The 24,436-nt window shown below is 48.6% G+C and overlaps 1 protein-coding gene and 1 long non-coding RNA gene across 3 annotated transcripts in view; both read left to right on the top strand.

Annotated features, from left to right (window-relative positions):
* Positions 1-3,638, top strand: part of LOC103366773 (uncharacterized) — an 11,764-nt gene extending 8,126 nt beyond the window's left edge. Inside the window, exon 3 of the long non-coding RNA XR_520687.1 lies at positions 3,404-3,638. This is a non-coding gene — a long non-coding RNA (uncharacterized LOC103366773). The remainder of the gene's footprint in view (positions 1-3,403) is intronic.
* A 315-nt stretch (positions 3,639-3,953) lies between these two features.
* On the top strand, positions 3,954-24,168 carry inhbaa (inhibin subunit beta Aa). Of its 2 annotated transcripts, XR_520686.1 has the most exons (3): positions 3,954-5,206; positions 20,510-22,047; positions 22,099-24,168. XR_520686.1 is itself a non-coding variant. In XM_008294594.1 (2 exons), the coding sequence occupies exons 1-2, from the start codon at positions 4,687-4,689 to the stop codon at positions 21,319-21,321; spliced, it is 1,332 nt and encodes a 443-aa protein (XP_008292816.1). In that variant the 5' UTR covers positions 3,954-4,686; the 3' UTR covers positions 21,322-24,168. The 2 variants fall into 2 exon arrangements, 1 of the variants encoding a protein (XP_008292816.1); XM_008294594.1 differs by having other exon boundaries at positions 20,510-24,168.
* The last annotated feature ends 268 nt before the right edge of the window (positions 24,169-24,436 follow it).

Below are 24,436 nucleotides of genomic sequence, written 5' to 3'. Positions count from 1 at the left end.
CTAAACCAGACTAAACTTCGTCCAGTCGCCTGCTGCACCAACCAGAGTTCGTTTAAACGTTAGAAACAGCCTGAAGTTAGAAACGTTAAACCAAACCTGGATTAAACCTGGATTAAACCTGGATTAAACCTGGATTAAACGTCAGATCTGGTTAAATTCGTCTCTTAGTCTGAACTCAGATCAGCTGAACTTCTGTTGCACCAAACTTTGAATTCTACTTTAAATCGACTTCCTTTAAGAGACGACGAACTGGAGAAACTCCTTTATTCTCCTTCAGCTGTTGATCACGTTCCATCAGTGGCCTCCTGATTCCTCCTCCTCATCTTCCTCCTCCTCCTCATCATCCTCATCTTCCTCCTTCTCATCTTCCTCCTCATCTTCCTCTGCTCATGCTCCTCCTCTTTGTCGTCCTCCCAGTCCTACTTCTGCTCTCCTTTTTCTTTCTCCTCGTCTTTGTCTTCCTTCTCGACCTCCTTTCCTGAAGAAAGAAGGAGGAGGAGGAGGAGGAGGACCAGGAGAGGAAGGTGGAGGAGAAAGAGGAGGTGGAAGAAGAAGACAATGACTAGGAAAGAAGGAAGAGAAACGAAGGACAGAACAAGGAGGAATGAAAGAGGAAAGAGGGAGGAATATTGTGAGCTCGGAGGCGGAGACGATACAGAATAAAGGAAGAATGGAGGCCAGAGGACTGAAGGACGAGCAGAGGTTCAGGAAGGTGTGAAGGTGCTTCGAGGTCGCACAGGAGGTTTTGGCCGACGTCCACTAGATGGAGCAGTTCAGTGAGCCTCCAGTCAGCGCTGCTGCAGCGAATCAAACGCACCCGTCAGGGCGCTTCATGCATGTTTACCGGAGGAGGTGTGTTTGATTTCTGTCCCCGGACACCTCGAGCCGCCTCACGTCTCTGCGCTCGTTTTCGCTGAACTTCCAGGATTAGGTTCTGGTCTGAACAGCACGTGTTGCTGCTCCACAGTCCAGCCTGCTGGTTCCAGACGCTGGGATCTCCGCTAGAACCATGAATTAGGTTCTGTGGGTTTGGACATCGTGAGGCCTGTTGGGGGGATGAAGAGCCTCATTTAAACCTCCCTCCTGCTTTTTCCAGCTGTTCTGAATGTATTTAGGGTTTTCAGGCCCGAAGGCGACTTAAAAAACAAAGATAGGAGCCGGCGGTCGGACAGGTTCATGACTCACAGGTGGGGAGTTATTTAAAGAAGCCACCGGTGCAGACACGTTAATGCACATAATACACAGAGCTCAGGCTTTATAAGGCAACTCAGAGCGCTGAGCTCACCAGGCGTGAGCCCAGTGTTTTTACAAAGAACATGTCGACAACCGACGAGTCACACACACACACACACACACACACACACACACACACACACACACTTTCCCCCGCAGTGATGATGTCAGAGCGGCTCAGGGAGAATCCCAGACGTCTGATTAAAGCAGGAAGCTTCGCTGTGTAACTCTGCGTCTTCGCTGCTTCCTCTACAGTCAAACCTGACTCGGTTCTGCGGGTTCTCGACGTGATTGGGGGGGGGGCAGTGTGATGTAATCACAGCGAGGATGACTCCCAGGAAACAACAAACACACCGCTGGCAGAACAGATGAGCGTTGTGGTGTCAGAATGTGTCACATTCGGCGTGTTCGTCTGCTTGGGAACCTTTAGGTTCTCCTGATGCTGCGTGAACCTCACCTCCGTCTAGAACCCCTTAAAGCGTTAAAACCGTCTCTGACAGCTTCTTAGAACCCCAACATCATCGGTGAAACCACAGCTGGTCTCATTCAAACACTCCTAGAACCTGCAGTAAAAACCTGCAAGAACCTGCTTGGACACCTCTGAGTCCTCCTGCAGGTATGTAGAGAACACATAACCCCCTTCTAGAACCCCTTAAATCACTAGAAAAGTCTCTAGGACTGGTCTAACACCATTTGTGACACATCTGATCCCATTAAAAGCCCTAGAACCCACCACTACATTGGAAACCCTGTAGAACCTTGTTAGAATCTGCTTAGGAACCTTTAAATCAGTAGAAACTCAGTAGGACCTTCTTAGAACCAACTGAATACTGTTAAATACGACGCAGAACCACTGTTTCCTAATCCAACCCTGCGTGAGTACTCTTAACAACAAACCCTTTAGATTCTTGTTAGAAAAAAAAGTCTTGTTCAGGAACGTGTCTCCTGATTAAAGTCTCCCAGTGAAGCCCCACAACACTGGAAATTCCTTAGGATCTTCTTAGAACCAAGTCAATTCTCTAAAGTCAGACGTGGAACTGCATTTTAAAGCTACTAGAACATCTCAAAGGATGAGAACCTCCGTATAATCCATTGGAGCCCCTTAAAATGCGACGTGGAACCACCTTTTCCCCTCTTAACCCCACGCTAGCCGTGTGAAAGCATCAGACACCCTTTAGAACCGTGTTGTAACATGTTGTAATCCCGTCAGTGATCTTGCTCAGAACATACTCCTCCTGCAAATCCTCCTAGAAAACACCCAGACAGGTCTTTGGAACCTCCGCAGAACCCATTGGCTGCAGATAAAATCACATACAGGGTCATTAGAAAATTGCTTACAACGTAGCCCCCTTTGTAAATCCCCTTAGAACCCACTAGAACCCATTAAGTACCCTACAACCCTCTTTACCGGCTCCTACAACACCCCAAAACTTAACAAGTCCTTTAGACTCTTGTTGGAACTTGCTGGGAACAAGTCAACTCCATCAATAATCTTGTGTAGAACTCGTTCGTGGGGACCGTTGCCGCCTTGTGGTTGTACTGTGGTTGTGCAGTCTGGGTTTGCCAACGTCCCAAACAGCCGATCGATTGATTGATTAGATCGATTCAGCTTCATCAGTGTGATTATTTCCTGGTTTCTTTCCTCCTCCGTGGCGTGAGCTGAACATCTTTTGGCAAAACAAGACATTTGTTATTTTGGGTTTTCGATTGTTTTCACCATTTTTGGTGTTTTGTGGACCAATCAGCTGGTCGATTGCTGGTGTAAAGACTCAAAAAGGCCGAAATCCTGCGATTGCAGCGTCTTAAATGTGAATATTTAATCTTTGATTTTTGCCATTTTCACCATTTTCGATGCTTTATAGACCAAACAGCTCATCGATTGTTTGAATAATTTCTTTAAAAAGTTGAAATTCACTGATTGCAGCTTCTTAAATGTAAATATTTCTGTTTTTTTTCCTCTTCTGTGACAGAAAACTGAAAATGTTTTGATACTTTTGGCAAAACAAGACATTTGTCGTCTTGAGTTTTTGATTTTTGTCACCGTTTGTGGTGTTTTATGGACCAGTCAGCTGGTCGATTGCTGCTTTCAATACTAAAACAGGCTGAAATTCACTGATTGCAGCTTCGTAAATCTGATTTTTTTCATGGTTTCTTTCCTCTTCTGTGACAGCAAACTACAAATCTCCTGACAGAACAAGACATTTGTCGTCTGGAGCCTGTGACATTTCCAAGCGGCTGATATCCGGCGCTGACAACGGGAGTGCGTTCCCCTTTTTCGTCTGCCGGGGCGGCTCTCAGAGGTTTGGGTGTCGTACAGCAGGAACCACACGACGAGGCGAGACGGCACAGTCATGAACCACGATGCCAACCAGACTAAACACATGCCGAGTGTCAGACGGACAGACTGACTGATAGACGGCCAGACAGATGGACAGGAGAGTCACCGGCGAGATCCAGTTCATCCAAGAATTTTTCCCCTCAACACTCATTCACAGCCGACCGTGGGAGGAGGGAGGGATAAAGGAATCCCAGCTTTGCTCCATTAACAGCCAAACGGAGGGAGGGAGGGATAAAGGGAGGACGGAGGGAGGGAGGAGGGAGGAGGGAGAAGGTAAAAGTTGCTATGAGTCACGGAGCAGGATGGGAGGAGACTGGAGGAGAGAGAGGGATGGAGGAGGAGGAGGGAGGAGAGAGGTATAATTATGGTGGGAGGCTGCCAGAGCGAGAGAGAGAAGAAAGCAGAGGAGAGCGAGTCCAGCCCACTCCGCTAAAACCATTCAACTGGTGCGAGTCCACACAGAGGCAGGAACCGAGGCAGCGAGGAACTCCCTCCGTCTGGAGAACTTCTGCCTTCACCCCAGGAACAAGGATCCTCCTGCAGCAGCTTCTCCGTCGCTGCTTTTCCACCATCCATTCATCACATCGCAGACTTTTTCTCCTTTTTTTTTTTTTCCCTTTTTCTTCTTCTTGTTTTGTTTTCTTTTTTCTTTCTTTCTTTCTTTCTTTCTTTCTTTCTTTCGTTCTTTCTTTCTTGTGACGCCTCCACATTTTCCAGCCATCTGTCCCTGACAAAAAAGATAAGGATTACTCATTTTCTCTCGGCGTTTTTTTTTTTTTTTTCCTTCTTCTTCTCTTTTTTGTGTCCTCCTCTCTCTCGTTTCTTTACAGCTTTTTTTCCCTCCATTTCGCAGGTGGACTGTGAGCTGAGCTGAACTTTGCAGCTTCCAAACTTCTGAGGAGAGAACGAGAGAGAGAAGACAAAGACAGTCAGAAAGAGAGAAGCCAGAGGAAGCAGGGAAGCTCAGTTTCACGCTCAAGACTCTCCTCTCTCCACCCAGGACTCGATTTTTGCTCACTTTTGTCCACAAACCCGACTTTGCTTCACCTTTTTCCGGCTCCGCTCGCGCATCTGCATCCGACAGCATCAGCGAACGCAGCCAATCAGGAGGCGTCATGTCAGTGCTGCCTCTGCTCAGCTGGAGCCTCCTGCTGCTGGTGCAGCTCGGCGCCGCCTCCGACCTGCAGCCGCTGTCGCTCCATCCCCACCGCCAGCCCGACGCCGCCGCCCACTGCCCCTCCTGCGCCCTCGCCAGGATGCGGAGGAACGAAGGGATTGCGGCGGCGGCGGCGGCGGCGGACGACCTGGCGGGACTCGAGGAGGAGGAGACGGCTCAGCAGGACGTGGTGGAGGCGGTGAAGCGGCACATCCTCAACATGCTGCATCTGCAGGCGCGGCCCAACATCACCCGGCCGGTGCCGCGCGCCGCGCTGCTCAACGCCCTGCGCAAGCTGCACGTGGGGCGAGTGGCGGAGGACGGCAGCGTGCAGATCGAGGAGGAGGAGGCCCGAGGGAGGGCAGGCCGGGGAGGAGCGGGGGGAGGAGCGGCGGCGGCGGCGGCGGCGGCGGCGGCGTCACGGGCCGACGGCGGCGACGCTCAGGAGACCACCGAGATCATCACCTTCGCCGAAGCTGGTGAGTGCACACACCCCCCAGAGACACAAGTGTGTGACCTGCAGTGTGTGAGAGCATATTTACATGTGATGTACTGGAGTGTGTGTGTGTGTGTGTGTGTGTGTGGGAAGCACATATTTGCATGTGTTACAGTTTGAATGACAAAAATGCAGCTGTGTTAAAGAGACACGTAGAGAAAAACACAGACGACAGGACGTGTGTGTAACTGGGATGACTCGTGGTGTGTAACTGATGTTTACCTGTGTGTGTGTGTGTGTGTGTGTGTGTGTGTGTGTGTGTGGGCAACCGCCGAGACACAAGCACATATTTGCATGTTACAGTTTTGTGTGTTTGTGTGTGAATGACAAAAATGCAGCTGCATCGGGATCAGCTTATGTGTGTGTGTGTGTGTGTGTGTGTGTGTCCACCTGCTTAATTCCACCTGCGTACTCACTCAGCCACACACACACACACACACACACACACACTAACCTCTGTAATGGCCTCCTGCTGCTCTCAGAGAATACCTCGTTATCTACTTAAAGTCAGAGGGGATTTGTGCGTCGCTGCCTGTGTGCGTCTGTTGTTGTGTGTTTTTTCCTGAAGAACGTTTTCCTGGCAGAGGGTAGCCGCAAACAGCGAGCCGGCAGTCGGGCCGGAGGGCGAAGGTCAGGCGTTAACTGCCGCCTTCAGCCTGCAGACGAGCCGCAGGTCCCACTTGGCCCATTCCGCCGTGTTTTCAGCGCCTCTGCGTCCGGGTCGCTGCCGGGTCACGACGCTCGCACTCGTGAGCTTTTTCCTGCAGGCAACGTGTCTGAAAAAGTACAGCCGGTGTCCCGGGAATCCCTCGTATCTCCTGTTGTTTCTGGCTGCGTGTTCGTCCCGTCGCTTTGTCCGCTCAGGCGTCTCCTCAGGCTGCAGCTCAGCCGAGTTGAGACGAGCTCTGAGCAGGCAGGAGGCCCGATCCGACAGCGGTCTGATGGTGAGACTCTGATCAACAGGTTTCACTGGTCCTCCTGCTGTGAAACCGAGACAGAAAGCGTTCCCACCCTGAACTGAAACGGAGCAAATGGGGGCATAAAGCAGGAGTTTCAGTGTTTGCTGCTCAGAACTTCCCCCCAGTGCGTCCCTGCAGTGTCCAGACTAAACCTGAAACCCGCCAAGTCACCTGTGTGAGCTAATTAGCGCAGAGTTAAGCGAGGCGAGATCAGCAGCAGCTCCACCTGTCAGTCAGCCGAGTGGGCGGGACCTCCTTCCTCCTCTGGATTCTCTGTCGGAGTTTCTGTAGGCGAGAGTCTGGAACAGCAGATGGAAAAGATTTTTATGAACTGGATCTGTGCAAACAGGCTGAGAGGAGCAGCTTTATTGAAAGGAAAACACAGAATTTAATGCCATTTGAGGAGCTCCTCGCCGTCCATAAATCTGCTGTCAGGAACAGCCGATCGGATCTGTCAGATCTGGCCGATGTTTCTGTTTGGACGGTTTGTGGCTGGTGTCAGAATAAAACTCTTAACTAACCACAATAGTAAAATCACATCCAAGTTCTGGACTGACAGGATTGTTTCCCTCCATCCTACACTTAGAACTCATCTGTAGCTGAAAACTCTGGAAAAATCTGAATCTGATGGTTTCTTTTTTCAGCCACTAGGGGGCGTAAACACTCCCGGCGCTGGTATGTCGTCCCTTCATGAAGTCGCTGTGTCTAATTCAGACTGGACGCAGTGCTCAGTGTGTTTTTGCTCCGCCTTTGGTCTCCTCCACCTCCTGACGGTCGCATCCGGCTCTTCAGCTGCACTTTGGTCACCACACGTCTCAAACTAATTATCAGACGTCCATCAGTCGTTAGTAATTCAAACACAGGAGGCAGAAGAAGAGGAGCGTGCATGTGGACAGGTGTTGATCAGCTGTGCTTCCTGGTTCCTCCACCAGGTGGAGCCTCTCACTGGTGTGTTTGCTCTCGTGTGTCTTTTTGTGGTTGTTTTGCGTCTTGCGTCGACTTTTAGTAATTGTGAGTCTCTTTCTGGTTGTTTTTTTTGTCCTTTCGTGGTTGTTTTGAGATTATTTTTGGTGTATTCCATCTCTGTAAGCTGATTCTGTGTCTTCCCGTGGCTGTGTTTCGATATTCTTTGCATCTCTGAGGCCGTTTTGCGTCAGTTTTTAGTTATTTCGTGTTGGTTCTAATATAGGGAGTTTAATTTAAATGTATTTGAACCGACAGGTAGACGCTTGTTTTTGTTCCTCCTCTCTGGTCTCCATGGTTCTGCTGACTTCTCTCTCCTCCTTCATGGTTCTGGTTCCTCAGAGCTGCAGGACTTTATGCTGAAACATGAACCTCAGTGAAGGAACAGGAGCTAAAAAAAAGTCTCGTTGGCGATGAGAACCAGGAGCGCCGTCCCCGTGTTGTGTTTGAGACGATCTGGAATCTGTGAAACCGTCTGAAAACAAAGAATACGAAGAAACGACTAAAAGCGCCGCGGCTAAAAAAGTCCTCGCCACGTTTCACATGTGAGCCCCGTTGTTTGTGTATAAGATGTGGCCGGACCTGCCGTGAGAATACTTTGCACCCAGCCGGTCCTGGGCTTTGTTGGGAATAACTGATGCGTTCAGGGACCTCGGTAATTATTTTGGGCGACAGAGATGGCAAGTAGAGGAGCGGAGGGACGACTGGATTCTTGGCGGAGGCGAAGTGTCAACCTCCGTTTGGCGACTCCGACACAATATCTATCTGTCCGCTGTTTTCTTTCTGTTTAAATTCCTCCCGTCCGTCCCTGTTTATCTTCCCCCTGCTCCCCCCTCCTCCCCCCGCGCACAGAGGACAATTAGGCTAATTGAACTTAATTGAACACATCATTAGCGACATTCCACAATCCGCTTTCATGTGCCTCGCTGTAACCTCGGCCTACCCTCCGCCGCGCTGGCAGACGGAATAAGCCGGTCATTGTTGGTTCTATTCTGGTGGTCGGTCCGTCTGCGGATTCAAACCGGCAACCGAGCTCAGGCTCAGGTTCACTGACCTCCGGCGGCTCCGAATGAAAGCAGCTGATGGACGGACAAAAAAACGTCTGAAAATAAACGACAATTAGCATGTTTACTTTCTCGTCCCGCCGCCGCTCCGTTTGATCCGCTCTCTTCTTCTCTCATCTCGTTCTTGGCTCCGGCTCTTCTCCTGTGTTTATTCGTTCTCTGCTGCCTTTGTTTTCGCTCCGTCCTTTTCATCTGCGCAGCCTCCCCACGTAGAATGATCACGTTCCCCAAACGTTCCACCGCCGTTCCACCGGTGTTTCCAGCTGGACGTCGTCTCTCAGCTCCCGGAATGTTCTTCTGGACGGCGGGACAACTGAAGACGATTTGGAAGCGTTTGGTTCTGAAAACCCGGGGGCGTTCTTGGGGAACGCTGTGTGTGTTCTCTCAACATCTTCAGAACATTGCAGCCATGATGTTCCACCTTTGCTGATGTATCACAGCACAACAACGTCTTTCCTTTGCTGTCATCGTGGAAGCGTCCTGGAGAAGAACGTTCCACCGTTGATACTTCACATCAAGCGTTGCTGTGCGGAAACATTCTGTCATCTGAGGCCTCGATAACATCTGGAGAACATCACGGGAGTGTTGGTTTGAGAACTGTCTTTCAAACGTCCTCAGAACATTGCAGCAGAACGCTTCACCTTTGTTCGTGTATCGCAGAACGTCTCACAGAAGAACGTTCTGTCTGAGGTCTGGTCACTTCTTGAGAACATTCTCTTAACGTTGCTTTGAGAACGTCCGTCCTTTGTGGGAACGTCTCACAGAAGAACGTTCTGTCTGAGGTCTGGTCACTTCTCGAGAACATTCTCTTAACGTTGCTTTGAGAACGTCCGTCCTTTGTGGGAACGTCTCACAGAAGAACGTTCTGTGATGTGTTCCCTCGTCAAACGTCCTCTGAACATTTTTCACATCACATCACAGGAACGTTTTTTTTAAAACCATCCGAGGCCTCGACAACATCTGGACGACATTTTTTAAACGTTCTCTTTGTCGTCGTGGAACATCATCTGCCAACGTCCTCTGAACGTTGAGGTGGAAACATTCTGTAAACTTTACAGGTTGTTTGAAAGGCGGTATTTATAAACCGATGGGAACGCGTTGGTCATGTTGTCCAACGTTGTGGGAACGTTCTCTGCCAGCTGGGTTTCCTTTTTTATCTTCTTTCTTCTTCTCTCGTCTCTTTCTTGGCAGCGACTGCTCTCCCGTGTTTACTCCGCTGCCTTTGTTTGCTCGGTCTCGCCGCTCTGCAGCAGGTTCTGTGCGTGTTAATAGTGTTTACAGAGTCCGGGCGGTTCGCTGGTTTGAATCCTCGGTTCTTTCCTCCCCGTTCCACCACATCGTTTGGCTCGCCTTTGATGTGTGACCAGAGATGCTCTACGTCTGCAGAGATGAATCACTCGGTAGTAAACAGCCACAGATTGTGTCCAGACCCGCTGCACACCAACACACAAACCGGTTCTGAGGGGGGACGTCTGAGGACGGTCCTCGTGGTCCCGCCGGGATGCCGCTCGGCCTTCTTCGGGAAAATCAAAGAGACGTCCGTGAGGCGTCTTGAGGGTTTTGATCTGAGAGTGACAGAGTAGACCTGCTGCTGGAGGACAGTAGATGGACGCCGTCGTCACGGTTACATAGAACTGATCCCGTTGGTCGGGTACCGCAGGGGAACTGTTGAACTGTTTCCTTCACTCTGTTTATTTTTCCTCACTGTAGGCTCGTTTCTCCTCAGTATGGGCTCATGTTTCCTCACTGTGAGCTAGTTTTCCATCATTATCGGCTCATTTTTCCCGCCGTAGGCCGACTTTTTCCCCACTGTGGGCTCATGTTTCATCATTATGGGCTCATGTTTCCTCACCGTGGGCTCATGTTTCCTCATTATGGGCTCATGTTTCCTGCCGTGGGCCTACTTTTTCCCCACTGTGGGCTCGTTTCTCCTCACTGTGTGTTCATATTTCCTCACCGTGGGCTCGTTTTTCTTCACTGCAAGCTAATTTTTCCAGTCTCTTCTTCATCTTCTCCTCGGTTCACCCGCTGAACGCTGAAAGTGGAGTCATCTTTTAGATAAATCACCAGATGACGAGTCTTCGGCGGTCCTGGTGTTTTTAAGGGAAATGTGAAAGCAGGGTTTTAGCGTTTCCCTTTGCTGTGATCCGACGGGCTCTGGTTTTTGTGGTCCCGTGTCTCTTTGTGGTCCCTCTGAGCATCACGTGTCTCGTTTGCATCCTTTGTGATGTCTTTCAGAGAGTTTTGTGGTCGTTTCTGTTGTTCTGGGTCCGGTTTGTGTGGTTCTGTGATCTCGATGGTTTGTGCTGGTGTCAGACGGTTCTTTGTGTTTTTACACTTTCTGTCCCTTTGGTGAGTTTTTTGTTTTACAGATAATTTGCTTTGCAGAGTTCAGCCCGTTAGACGTCCTGAGCTGCTGCCGCTGCTGGACGTTGGTGAGCATGAAACCAGAACGTTGAGATGCTGGATCTGTCCGCCTGGTGTTTTGGTGTTCCGGTCCGGTTGGACAGACCGTCCGCTTTAATTCAGCTCAGATCTTTATTGTCCCCAGAGAGGAGTCGGGTTTATAGACGAGGCCTGGAAATGAAAAGCAGAATGGCAGCGAACACGACGGAGAAGCAGCTGAAGTCCGTCTGATGTCTCGTTTGGTTTTCGGTCTCAGCAGCTTTAACTGCTGGAATCGTTTTACGCAGAACTTTTATTTGGTTCTAACAGAAACTCCGCGTCTTCGCCTCCACTTTCACCTCGTTTCGTTTCTCTTTATTGTCTCGTCAAGTCGGCAGCAAACACACAAACACGCAGCCTCGGAGCAGAAAACACTAAATATCACACGAGAGGACGTTCTCAGGAAGGTCGGCCGACGTTCTCTGATCGACTGTTGGAACCACGCAGGGGAACTGAATCGTACTGTAGAGCATTCATATCCAGGCTGTTGACACTTTCATGCTTTAACATCCACGTTTTTACAGTTTTGTGCAGTAAAATCCGAGCTGTTGACACTTTAGTCGGTCAGCATCTGGATTTTTTTAGTTTTGTGCTTTTATTTCCAGATTTTTGACACTTTTTTGTGTTACAATCTGGTTTTTTTTTTCTTAAATACAGCTTTTGTGTTAATTTTGAAGCGTTGACGTTCTCCAGATCGCACCGTTGTGTTCAGAGCGGTGCCAGTGGTCTTAGTTTTATTTGGAAAAAGCCCGGGAGCGGTGCAGAAGCTTCGTGTTTAAGACCCAGAGCAGCAGCTTTAAGTCGAACGGCAGCTTTCCGCCAGGCAGCCGCAGTAAAACCAGGAAACACAAGTAAACACGGCCCATAAAACGGCAAGCAGCAGGAGCGGCGCTTCGTGTCGTACGTGGCCTTCAGGTGCAGCACAGACGTGATTGGTCGCCGTACCTGCCAGGTGTCGGCGGCGCTTTGAGCCCGTCAGCCTCCATGTTGGATTCAGAGTGCAGAGGCCAGTGGAGACGTCGCCGAGCTGCTCGTGTCGTCTCTGAACGGTTCAGCGTGTGACATGAATCATTTCCTGTTAGCTGGAATCGTCACACTTGGGGATTTTTTCTTTATTTTTGCTTGAACAATGACATTTAATGTATTAATTTTCCTTTAACGTGGTCAGAAACGGTCGGATGATCAATGTGTGTGAGAGCAGAAGGGAGAGGCCGGCCGTGGTCGTCCATCCGTCGCCTCTCGCTCTGGGTTTCAGAGCTGCTGCTGCTGCTGCTGACGCTGAGCGAGTTTGTCGTTCTGGAAATTCCTCTGGACGAGTGTTTGACAGCGTTGCACGGATTCGGTTTCCTGCCTGGAGCTGCTGTTTACTGACCAACATGTGGAGCCTGCCAGTCCGCGCTGAGGGCTGCAGCCTCAGCGCCGCTCCATTACCGCCGCCACCGTTTACATCGCCGTTCAGACGCTTTGATCTGAGTCTCGCTGAGAACCAAAACTGTTTATGCTGTTAAAAAGGCTCCATGTCGTCGTTAGATCCACATGATCCTTCAGCAAAACAAAGACGAGAGTGTCGGCGATTTGTCCACTCCTGCAGCAGCGCTTCAGGCAGCTCAGGGGGTTTGTGATTTATAATGGATGTTTTTGGGCACGTTTGTGCATTACCAGCCCTGTAACTGACACTTTTGTACGTTCATATCCAGGATATTTCAGTTTCTGTGCACTAACACCCAGGTTCTTGACACTTTTGTGCGTTCTCATCAAATTTTTTTGACTAATTTGTGGGTTCATGTCCAGGTTATTGGCAGTTTTGTGGGTTTTTGTCCATTCGTATGTATGTTTTGAGCACTTTTGTACATTAATGTCCATGTTTTTGACACCTTTATGCGTTAGTATCCATGTTTTTGACGCTGTCGAGTGTCGGCCACGCAGCACCTCTACCCTGCAGATACCACTCGACCGTGGCGTTGCTGGACCTCGACCGTCCTGCTGCAGCGCGTGATGAGCTGAAGCTCCTGTGAGCCGCCTTGAGACCGTGACGTCTCTCTTGTGGGTCAGAACGGCAGGAAAAGCTGCAGAACGAGACCAGATGCAGGAGGACGTCCTGGTATTCCCGGCATGCGACACGCGGCGTATGGGGATGCGCCGAGTGTTTTCACGGTGAACTTTACGGCGCGGTCGTAAAGCGAGAGGTTAAAAATGAAGCGTGTTCCCACAGCGCGGCGCTGAGCAGGAAGATGGAGAGGCTCTGATCCCTTTAATGTAAACTGGAGCGACAGAGAGCAGATCGAGCTTTAGATTAAAGTTGCCATTAAGCAGGCAGGAAGCGGCGTTCGGACAGAAAGTCCTCGTCTCCTGATCCCTCACATCTGTCAGAGACTCCCTGCTGCACCTTGGGCTTCCTCGCCACCTCGTCCTCGGATTCTTTCTCTGCGGAGATAAAAGCGAAGCGTTCTTTCCGTGGCAGAGTGTGGGAACGAGAGGCGGGAAGAGAAGCAGCTGTGCAAACTGTGAATCCCGACAGAAGCTGCCTCCTTTCAGGGCTTCGGCGTGAACATGCAGCAGCAGGTTGCAGGAGAATAAAACGCACACAAACTCCCCGACACGTAAACAAAGACACGCATTTACACAAACAGCTGAAGGACACAGACGCAGCGCTTCAGAGGACGCCTCGCTCTGCTGGAACGTAACCGAGTCTTCAGACTGAAGCTAACGGTGGCCTAATGAGGCTCTGTGCATTCGTGTCCAGTTGGTTTTTACACTTTAATGTGTTAACATTCAGTTTTTTACTCGTTTCCGTTTGTTGATGTCACATGATTAACACCTGTGCGTTACTGTCCAGGTTACTGACGATCTGGTGCGTTAGCGTCCAGTTTTTTTGAACTTTCTTGGCTAACTGTGCAGCTTTCTGACACTCTTCTGGGTAATTATCGGGGTTGCGGCCTCGTAGAAACGCGCTAACGCTCATCCTATTGAATGCAGATCGCCACTGAAGGAGGGATTATGGCCAACAATGGCGAACACACACAGGTTGTTTGGACAGATGGGTCGTGTCGGGTGTTGCTGTGTGTTTGATGCCGGGTGTGTTCAGTCGCTCATGTCAACGGTCAGATCCAGACTTAGCAGCGCCACGGCTCACCTGTGACGTGAGCACAGGTGAGCACAGACGTCCAGGTTTCACATCCTGCCTCCTCGTTCTGTGTGGATCTGATAGTGTCTGATGTTCTGCAGATGTTCAGTGTTTGTTGGCGTCATTAACGGAGCACGTTCGTCTCCTGAAGCTGGTTCGAGGTGGAGACAAGCAGAAGCGATGCAGAAAGCATCAGCTGTGATAGTAAATCAGTCCATTCATGCATTATGTGGAGACAGATTAGCATCTAGTCTTTAAATAAAACTGGTAAAAAAAAACAAAAAACGACAGAAATAACCTGTAAATGGAGATAACATTGAATAAAATCCACAGAAGAATTCAACAAGTGTTAGAAGCTTGTTTTACTGGCTGCTGTTATTTTATTTGTTGTAAAGTTCTGAGAAAATGAGTGTAAAAGCGGAACCTGTTGGTAGAGATTCATACTGATATGTGACAGCTGAAGCTGCGTTTTTGATGGTGTGAGTGTGATTTTCGTTGTAGAAACTGGATGTTTGGTGAATCCAACTGGATGTATCATCATATTTATTGGTCTGAACTGGGTATTTTATGGTTTTAACTGCGTGTTCAGTGATCTAACTCCATTTCGAGGGTCTAAACTTAGGTTTATTGGCTGTAACTGGATGTTTATTGGTATTTGTTGGTCTAAACTGGATATTTAATGGTTTTAATTGGGTTCTCAGTAATCTCACTCTTTTTTAAGGGTCCAAACTTAGGTTTGGCTGCTGTAACTGGATGTTTATTCGTATTTGTTGGTCTAAACTGGATATTTATGGGTCTAAACTGGGTATTTAATGGTATAAACCGGGTATTCGATGGTATAAACTGGATAGTTGTTGGTCTAAAGTGGACATGGTTTTAAGTGGGCACTCAGTAATCTAACTCTTTTTTAAGGCTCTGAACTTCAGTTTGGCTGCTCTAACTGGATGTTTATTGGATATTTGTTGGTCTAAATTGGGTATTTAATGATATGAACTGGGTATTTGACTGTATAAACTGGATATTTATGAGTCTAAACTGGGTATTTGATGGTATAAACTGGATATTTATGAATCTAAACTGGGTATTTGATGGTATAAACTGGATATTTATGAGTCTAAACTGGGTATTTGATGGTATAAACTGGACAGTTAAAGGTCTAACCTGCCTATTTGATGGTTCCAACTGGGCTCTCAGTAATCTAACTCCTTTTTAAGGCTCTGAGCTTTCTGGCTGCTGTAACTGGATTTATTATTATTTATTGGTGTTCGATGGTCTAAACTGGGTTTCTTAGAAAACATGGTTGCCCCACCCCGACCTTGGGGCTTCTGAGGCCCCTGGGGCAGTTGGTAACTCATCTTTGGAGTAATCTTATTAAAGTTCCAGATAGTTTTGATGTGAGAAAAGAAGCGTGACAACAACTGAAGCGGTTCAGTCATGGGATTGTGGTGGGATTGTGGTTTTGTGTTGCCTGTGGATTCAGTCTGAAGCTTCAGGTGTCTGATAACACGACTTAATCTCTTGAATGTCTGCTCAATAGATGACTTTTTCCACTGTGTGTGTGCGTGTGTGTTTAAGGGGGATTACGGAGGATTTAATAAGATTTATCATCAACCAGCAGTCCTTTTAACAACATACCAAGCCGTGTTTGTGTCACATGCTGGCAGGATCTCTTGTTTAGCTCTGTTGGCTGCTGCGTCTGATAAATCAAATCAAAGTCATAATACGTCCCCGGGGCTGATGGGGGAGTTGGAGAATGTCTGGAGGCTGCTGCCAATGACGATGTTCGACTCAAATGTCAGTTTATCGTTTCCCATTTCTGCGTCAGAGAGTCAAGCTGAAGTGTCAGACGTGAGCAGCTGATGAAAGATTAGTTCAATCCTCTGAAAGAAATCAGCGTCTCAGCTCCGTGACCTCGCTGATACTCAAGTGTGGCCCGCCGGACTCGTCTTTCTCTTCTAGACTGGGTGTTTGACGGGATTTTTGGGAATCTAGCTCCTTTTTTCGATGGTGTAAATGTAATATTTGGTGCCTTAAACTAAGTGTACCCTGGGGTTTAATGGTCTAACTGGAGAATTTAAAGGGCTAAACTGGTTTTAGGTAGTCAGACACTGTATCTGATGGTCTACATGAGGTATTGGACGGCCTAGACTGGTGGTATCATGGTTGAAACTCCATGTTTATTGCTTTTGGTAGTCTAACTCTGTTTTTATAGTCTAAGCTGAGCATCGGATGGCCCAGACTGGTCGTATGTTGTTTGCTGACAATCTAAACTAGATGTTTGGTGCCCTAACAGATTTTTTAACAGCCTGAATTGAATGTACGGTGGCATTTTGATGGCCTAACGTTGGCTTTTGTTGGTCTAAACTGGGTTTTTGGTCGTCTAGGTCTGTTTGTGATGGTTTAAACAGAGCATTTAATGTTTGACATGTATGTTCAGTAGTGTTTGATAGTATAAGCTAAGTTTTATTAGTCCAGATTGGATAAAAGTTGGATTTTGGTGGCCTAAAGTGAATACCTGACGGCCTCAGCCAGACATTTAATGAATTGATTGTTGACAGTCAAAGCTTGATGTGAGATGGTTGAAACTGGATGTACATTGGTGTCTGATAGTCTAAACAGAGCATTTGATGGCGTAAACGGACTATTTGCTGGTTGATACTGACTCTGCGATGGTATCTGATGGTCTGACCTGGGTTTTTGGTAGACTGACTCGGTACTGGGCGCTCTAGACTGGTTGCATGGTGGTATTTGTTGTCTTGACAGAGTTTGAGGTCCTCTAACTCTGTTTTCAGTGGTTTAAACTGGATTTAACGCAAGGTTTTGATGGAATACAGCGAGTATTTCATGGTGTAAGACTTTGGTTGAACCGGAGTCTCGTGCTTCGTCCAGAGCTTTGAGTGTTTCAGCTGAGCTTTTTCTTAACGTTTGAAAACAAGCCTGAACCAAACGTTTGGTCAGAACATGTGACCTTCAGATGCACCTGAGGCTCCACCTTCCAGGGATGTAGCTTTAGAGGACACGAGCTTCAGCTGTGTGCTCGCTCTCTCTCCTCCCTCACCGCCTGCTGGCCCAGAAATCAGCTTTTATGAGTTGTTGAGACATGAGTTTGTAAAGATCAGTCTTGTGTAAATGGAGGGGGATTACAGGGAGGTGATGAGCTGTGAGCTGAAGACTTGCAGAGGTCGGACGGACTCCAGGAAACACACTTGTTGTCTCAGAGTGTAAATGAGCTGCTGGAACTTGTTGTTTCTCACCTGCTCTGTCGCTCCACCTGACAGGAGTTACCCAGCCTGGTGGTTCCACTGGTCTCACTTCAGCCCTGTGCTGCTCTCATGTCCTGTTTTGGCCTCGCTGCGTTCGCTGCACTGGACGGGAACGTCAGCGCTGCAGCACACAGTCGCTGCTCTCTGCTGTTTCGGGTCCGTTCGCTGTTTTCTGGTGGTGACGGTGCCTGCAGAGGCTCCACGCAGCACCGGACCGGCACATCGCTCACATTCCTTCGGTTGATAGCAGCAGCGCTTAAGCTGTGATTCAGGATTCCTCGGCGATGGACGGCCACGTGAGGCGTTCGAGGCCTTGGAATCGGAGCTCAGGGTCAAACTCAAACCGCCAGAGGCCTTTAACTCGGCTTCAGATTTTCTGTGTCAGTGAATTTTTTCATTTTCCAGTGAAGAATACAGATGGAGCCTCTAAAGTCAGGCTTTGGTCATCTAACTTTGTTCTTTTTGAAGCTATAAACTGAGCGTTTGGTGTAAAACTGTTCTCTTTTTTTTGCCATCTCACTGTTTTTGATGGTTTAAATGTTGTACTTGATGTTTGGGTGGTTCATGGTATTAACTGGTCTGAGCTGAGCATTGCATGGTGTACGCTGAGGTTTGGGCATTCTAGCTCCATCTGTGATGATCTAATCATATAAACTGGATTTATAATGTATGTAATGGTGTGTTTTGGGTTCTAAATTGTGTTTGGTTGTGTGAGCTGAGTATTCGACTGTTGAAATGGGATGTATAGTTGGATTTATTGGTATAAACAAAGTCTTTGATGGTATAAACTGGATTTATGATGGTACTTGGTCTAAATTCAGTTTTTGATCGCCTAAACATCGTATCTGATGATTGAAACTGGACGTATGGTGACATTTAATGGTCTAAAACCAAATATGTGCTTTTGGGGATCTACCTTAACTTGTAAACCTAATATTAGATGGTTGGAACTGGATATGTCATGGTATTTAGGGTCTAAACAGTTTGCTTTGCAGACAGTTGATGGGCTGCATGGGGGAATTTATTAGCCTCAACTGATTATTTGATGGTTTAAACTGGATTTTTATGGTATTTAATGGTATAAACTGAGGATTTTGTGGCCTGACTTAGTGTTTGAGGGCCTAAATCATTGAAAGTGGACGTACAGTGATATCTACTGGTCTAAACTCAGGATTCAGTGGCATACAGTAGCACTGGATGGCCTGAACCGGGGGTCTGGGAGTCTACCTCTGATGGTTGAAACTGGAAACGTAATCGTAACTAAACTAAATATTTGATGATTAAAGGAGACGTGTTGTGGTGTTCGGTGGTCTAACTCTGTCTGTGACGACCTCCAGTGAGCATCTGATGACTGAAGCTGGATGTGTCGCGGTGTTTACTGATCATCTGGACTTTGGATGAGCGTGCTGTTAAATGTTGTCCACGTCCAGCCAACACGTCGTCTGACTGAGTCGCTTGTTGGCTCCGGTTGACTCAAGCGGCGGCAGAACGCCGAGGTCCTGATTCGTCAGCCGGACTCATGGAGCAGCGCCGGTGAGGGAACACTCGGCGGCTTCCTGGTAACTGGACGGTTTTTGAAAGCTGCCGTGATTCAGCAGACGGAGTTAATGGCAGCCCTGGTTGTGAAGGCGAGGCTGTAAATCACACGTCTGTCGCTGCAGCAGTAATAAGCAGCTCCGCTCTGGACGTCCTGCCGCTGGTCGAAGCCTCCGGCCGGGCCGAGGCTTCCGGCCGGGCCGAGGCTTCCGGTCGGGCCGAGGCTTCCGGCCGGGCCGAGGCCTCCGGCCGGGCCGAGGCTCCACGCTGTCAAAAAACATTAAACTCTGATTTCCTGAACAAGCTGTTGTTATTTCACAGGATTCATTATATCACAGAAAACAAGCAGCAAAAAAACATTTAAATGAGGAGTTCAGGGTTTGTGCTTATTCGTGACCATAAAATGTCACCGTTTAACCGTTTAAAGTCGTTATTTTACAGACATTCGTGGTTATTTGGGAGAAGAAAAGGACGTAAAAGTGTTAAATCACTGAGACAGTTGTTTTAGTAAAACTCATGAAGTCACGTGTTGACGGTTAAAACGAAGCCTCAGACTTTAATGTTCTGACGTTATTGACACAGTTTAAAGGACAGTATGTTCTATATGATAGAAAAATGATGTACACTGAGAATTAAAATGGTTAAAACACGTTTTATTCAATTACAGTTAAGACCGATTAAACATTATTAAAACTGTAAAACAAATAATTTCCCCTTTTGTTCTTTCACAACATGTGGCCGTGAAACGACAATAATTTTACTGCACAAACAAAGAAAGTCATTGTTTCGCAGGTATTTGTCGTTATTTGGAAGCGCCGCTGCAGAACGTCGGCGTGTTGTTAGCTCACAGATCGTGTTTGATTAAATCACGACGAAGCACCGACGTTGACCTTTAAGCTAAATCCTGTCCACGTCAAACACGTGTTCTTCAGACGACACGTCACGACCGTTCTGTGATTTAAAACAACTAAGAACAACCAGTTAAAGCCGACGCCGTTGTTTTACAGTGAAGTCCGGCGCTTTGCTTCAGCGAGCTGCCAAACGGACAGATTGGTCCTTTAAACCGTCGCCGTGCTAAAACAAAGGCTCTCCTTCTTGTTCCTGAAGCTCCGGCGCTATTCTGAGAAACGATGAATGAACAGGGCTTTTATTTTTCAATCCTCCTGAAGTGACGATGATGTAAGTGAGATAATCGCCTCCGAATCGTCGCTTAAACGGCGTTAATGGACTCGCCGAGGCTCCAACGCCTCCGCAGACGCACCAGCCGCCCATTCAGCAGCGCCGGCATTCAGAAACACGCAAATCGTGACTTTGATTAGTGTCCGGACGCCCACCAGCGACAGACAGCGGGACGAAAGGTGACTTATGTAACCTGCTGATGCTCTGGACCTTCGAGGAAACGCCGAGTGCAGCTCTGGAAGCCCGTCTCATTCAGACGCAGCAGAATCAGCTCCTGATGCGTCCGTGGGTCAACCGGCGCCGTGAAGCATCACAGATATCAGCTAAAGTCACAAACTCTGAAAAATACTGTCGATGTTTAAACCATCAAGCAGCGTCTGTGTTTTACTGACAGACGTCCTGCTCAGTCAGAACCGAGCCGCTCCAGAATTTGTCCAGGACAACCTCAGGAATGTCTGCAGGATGCAAACCCGAGACAAAGAGACCAAAAAACGACCAAACTCCTGATGAAATGTGATTTAAGCCTCAAACCAACGTCTGCAGAACGTTTGTGACGTCAGACGCTCAGTCGGAGGTTTGTGTCGTTCAGCTGGTCGCAGCTTCTAGATGTCCTCTGGTTCCTTCACACGGACAACTGAAGGTCTGACGTCTGAGGAAACTGACTAGCTAGGTTCTGATGTGTTCTGATGTTCTGATGACGTTCTGATGATGTTCTGATGACGTTCTTCTAACCCTCGTGTCTCTGTCCCCCAGGTGAGGTTCCGGGCGTCGTGAACTTCGTCCTGTCTAAAGATGGCGGCGACCTGTCTCTGGTGGAGCAGGCTAACGTCTGGCTCTTCCTCCGTCTGGCCAAGTCCAACCGCAGCCGGGCCAAAGTCACCATCCGGCTGTTCCAGCAGCGCCGCCTCTCCGCCGGCCGCCCGCCGCAGGACGACGTCCCGCTGGCCGAGAAGACGGTGGACACCCGACGCAGCGGCTGGCACTCCTTCGCCGTGTCGGCGGCGGTGCAGGCGCTGCTGGAGGGCGGCGGCTCCACGCTGAGCCTGCGGGTGTCCTGCGACCTCTGCGCCGACACCGGGGCCACGCTGGTTCTGGTGTCGGGCGGCTCGGACGCGTCGCAGCGCAGCAGCCAGCGGGAGCAGTCCCACCGGCCCTTCCTCATGGCCGTGGTGCGGCAGGGCGACGGCGCCGACTCGCGGCGGCGCAGGAAGCGAGGCCTGGAGTGCGACGGGAAGGTCCGGGTCTGCTGCAAGCGGCAGTTCTACGTCAACTTCAAGGACATCGGCTGGAACGACTGGATCATCGCGCCGCCCGGTTACCACGCCAACTACTGCGAGGGCGAGTGCCCCTCCCACGTGGCGAGCATCACCGGCTCCACGCTGTCCTTCCACTCCACCGTCATCAGCCACTACCGCATGAGGGGCTACAGCCCCTTCCAGAACCTGCGGTCCTGCTGCGTGCCGACCCGGCTACGGGCCATGTCCATGCTGTACTACAACGAGGAGCAGAAGATCATCAAGAAGGACATCCAGAACATGATCGTGGAGGAGTGCGGCTGCTCGTAAGCCGGCCGCGGACTCGGCGGCGGAGGGGAACCGGAGACGCTCCGACCGGAGACGCTCCGACCGGCGCCGCCCTCCGACCCGCTCCGGGTTGCTCTCTGGGACAAAAACTCGACTCCAGCAGAACTCAGAGAGTTCGAAGGCACTTTCTGAAAACACATGAAAAGAAAAAGAGAAAAAAAAGAATATCTAATATATTTTTGTTACAAACGGAGGGAGCGAGTCGTATTTATGTGGCTGAGACGTTCAGCACCGCCGAGCATCGGACCAGGTGCCTGAAGAACCACGAACACGGATCTCAAACTATGCAACTTGTTTCACGTATTACCGTCTTATTGGACTTCATGTTTGTTTCCCAACTGTTTACTTTTTCAAAATGTTCGAGGAAGAAAGATTCTGTGTGTGTGTGTGTGTGTGTGTGTGTGTGTGTGTGTGTGTGTGTGTGTGTGTGTGGAGAGATACTTGAAAGAAACAAGTTGGCGGCTGCTGGAACCAAACACTTCTTTACGTTACCATGGTTACCATGTTGATAATTATTATTGTCAGTAAGTATATTAATATTATTGTTGTTAATTATATTTTGTGTTGTTTTGTTTTTTTTAAGAAACGTTACAAACGTTGTCATGTTTTGCACTATAGCGACACTCGTGTTCAGACCGGCTGCAGGTGAGACACACCTGGACGAGCTCACACGCTAAACCACCTTCTGGCCAAAAGTCTGTGGACACGGCGGCTGATTGGCCGAGGCGGCTGATTGGCCGAGGCGGCTGATTGGCCGAGGCGGCTGATTGGCCGAGGCGGCTGATTGGCCGAGGCGGCTGATTCGGGAAACGCTGAAGTAAAGAACAGACGAATTCTGTTGGTCACAAAGAAAAACCAGATCCAGGTGTTAAAAAGCGTTTTTCTCTGTTTCTGCCGCAGACGTCTGATAAACGAATTAAAATAGTTTTGTTTATGCTCCCAGGGCACAGGGAACGTTCTTGGACTGTGGCCCTGCCTAAAAAATACAAACCTCTACATGAAAAACAGGAAAATATGCCCCCAGCTGCCACTAGAGTCAAGCATCAGTTAGTCTGGTGAAGAGTCGGAGGGTTGTGCCGCTAGCGTTAGCACACATGCTACACACAGGACTCTGCTCTAGCATCGCGTCCGACGCTACGTCTGAGGAACAAGAAGCACCTGGAGACGGAAAGCGTGGCACGTTTTCTGGATTTGACGGCTCGAGTGAGAAGTTAAAATGAGAAGGAGTTGCTGCCTTCGTTTCACACAGGAAGGTTCGTCTGCCTCCATCTGAGTCGGAGCTGAGCCCTTAGTTCAACCCCCGAACCCAAAACCTGCCTCAAAAAACATCACCAGCCAGAAACTGTAAAAAAAAAAAAAAAAAAGACACAAATCGTCTCGTTCACATATTTTATAAAAACGAACCGTTGGCAGTTATTGGACAGTCACTCCTCGATGCGTCCGTGGAGCTCTGGCCGACGGTCACCTGGCAGAACACCTGTTTTCAGGTGGAGCTGCAGGAGTTCGTTCTGTTTCCATCCAAGGAAACGTGACAGGAGCCACAAAATGATTAAAACAGCAGAAGTGGAAGAAGGCTGCCTGCTCTTGGTCTGACTGTCGGTCAGAGCCGAGGCGTCGCCGCTTCACTTTTTTACAGAATTTTTTAGTTTTTCACAGAATCAGCTTTATTTTGGATGAATTTTTAAATTTAAAGCGATGAGACGTTGAGCTGAGATGTGAATGATTCAGCTGAAGACACAGAGTGACTCAAGTCTTTCTGGTTTTACAGTTTCTGGCTGATAAACGTCGTTCTGGACATTTATTGGTTGCAAACCTGCTGGCGTCTGTTTGGAGTCAGATTGTTGAAGAACTTTTATTTTTATTTTGGAGAAAAAAAGTTAAACAGCAAAATTCAAATCAAACCTAATCTGATGGACAAAAAGCTTTTCACGCTCAGCGTTTTCCCTCAAAGCAAAAAGCTTCGATGCAGCTGCAACAAACGGTTCAGCTAGTCGGAGGGAAGTCAAGCAGCTGTGATGCGCTTTTAGTAAAAGTGGTTTTTCCACAATAACACCTCTTGGAGGCTCGATTCGGCGCCGTTTGATCCCCTCTGGTTCGCTTTAGGACACCAAAGAGTCGCTTCAGTGAACCCGAAAAGAAGGAAACACGAATTCACTTCCTCCAACCGGAGTCGTGTAAAAAAACCTCCGAGCTTCTGTTTCAGAGTCATTTAGCTTCTCCGTCACTCTTCTCTCTCTGCGCGACTCCGTTTCCCACGATGCTTTGCTCCTTAGCCGCGAGAGGAAAACACGACCCGCAGCCGCTCGGTTTCGTTTCTGGTAGAGAACGAGCGTCCGGTTCCGGTTCCGGTTCCGGTTCCGGTTCCGTCGTCGTCGTGTCCACGTCAGTGTTGTCGGTTTGTTCACCAAAAGTTGTGGCCGATCGGTCGGCGTTTTAGATGAAGTCACACGTTTTTATTTGTGCGTTTGGGTTGTTCATGTTTTCGGGGAGGGCGGAGCCTCTCCTGGACTGTGTACAAACAACATGAAAAAAAAAGCCTCAAAAAGTTGGAAGAAAAAAAAAAAAAAGGACTAAAAGAAGTCGTATTTGTTCCGGTTTTGTTCTTTTTGTCAAGACGAAAAAATACTGACACTGAACGAAGTGGACAAAGAATAAAAAGTCTATTTTTTATTCTGTATATATGGAAACCAAGACTCCAGTTTGTTGCATTGCTTTGTTGTACAAATCCAATGTGCTTGTGGCATTTTTCTAATCTAATTTATTTTACGGTATTTTTTGGTTTTTGTTTTCTGCTTCACCATTAAAGTTTAAAGGATGTACACAAAGAAAGACGTCTCGCTGGTCCTTGTCCTGCTCAGCTCCCATCACCAGGGCGTTGCCCTGATCTGCCTGAAAGGCTCACACCATCACACGCAGACGTTCATGAAGACATCTGACAAGTTCTAGCTTCAAACATCAAATGCTTTCTGAGATACAATCCGTTCTACTTGGATCAGACTTTATAGAGATGTTGTAGGTTTTTCTCGAAGGTTAGTTGTTCCACCTCTCGTCCAAGAGGCTTCATCTGGTCTGACCTGAACTGGTCCTGGTTGGGAGA

Source organism: Stegastes partitus, unplaced genomic scaffold (assembly GCF_000690725.1).
Source record: "Stegastes partitus isolate 25-593 unplaced genomic scaffold, Stegastes_partitus-1.0.2 Scaffold976, whole genome shotgun sequence".
NCBI lineage: Eukaryota > Metazoa > Chordata > Actinopteri > Pomacentridae > Stegastes > Stegastes partitus.
The sequence above is the reverse complement of the archived record's forward strand: the minus strand, read 5'-3'. Positions and strand labels throughout refer to the sequence as shown.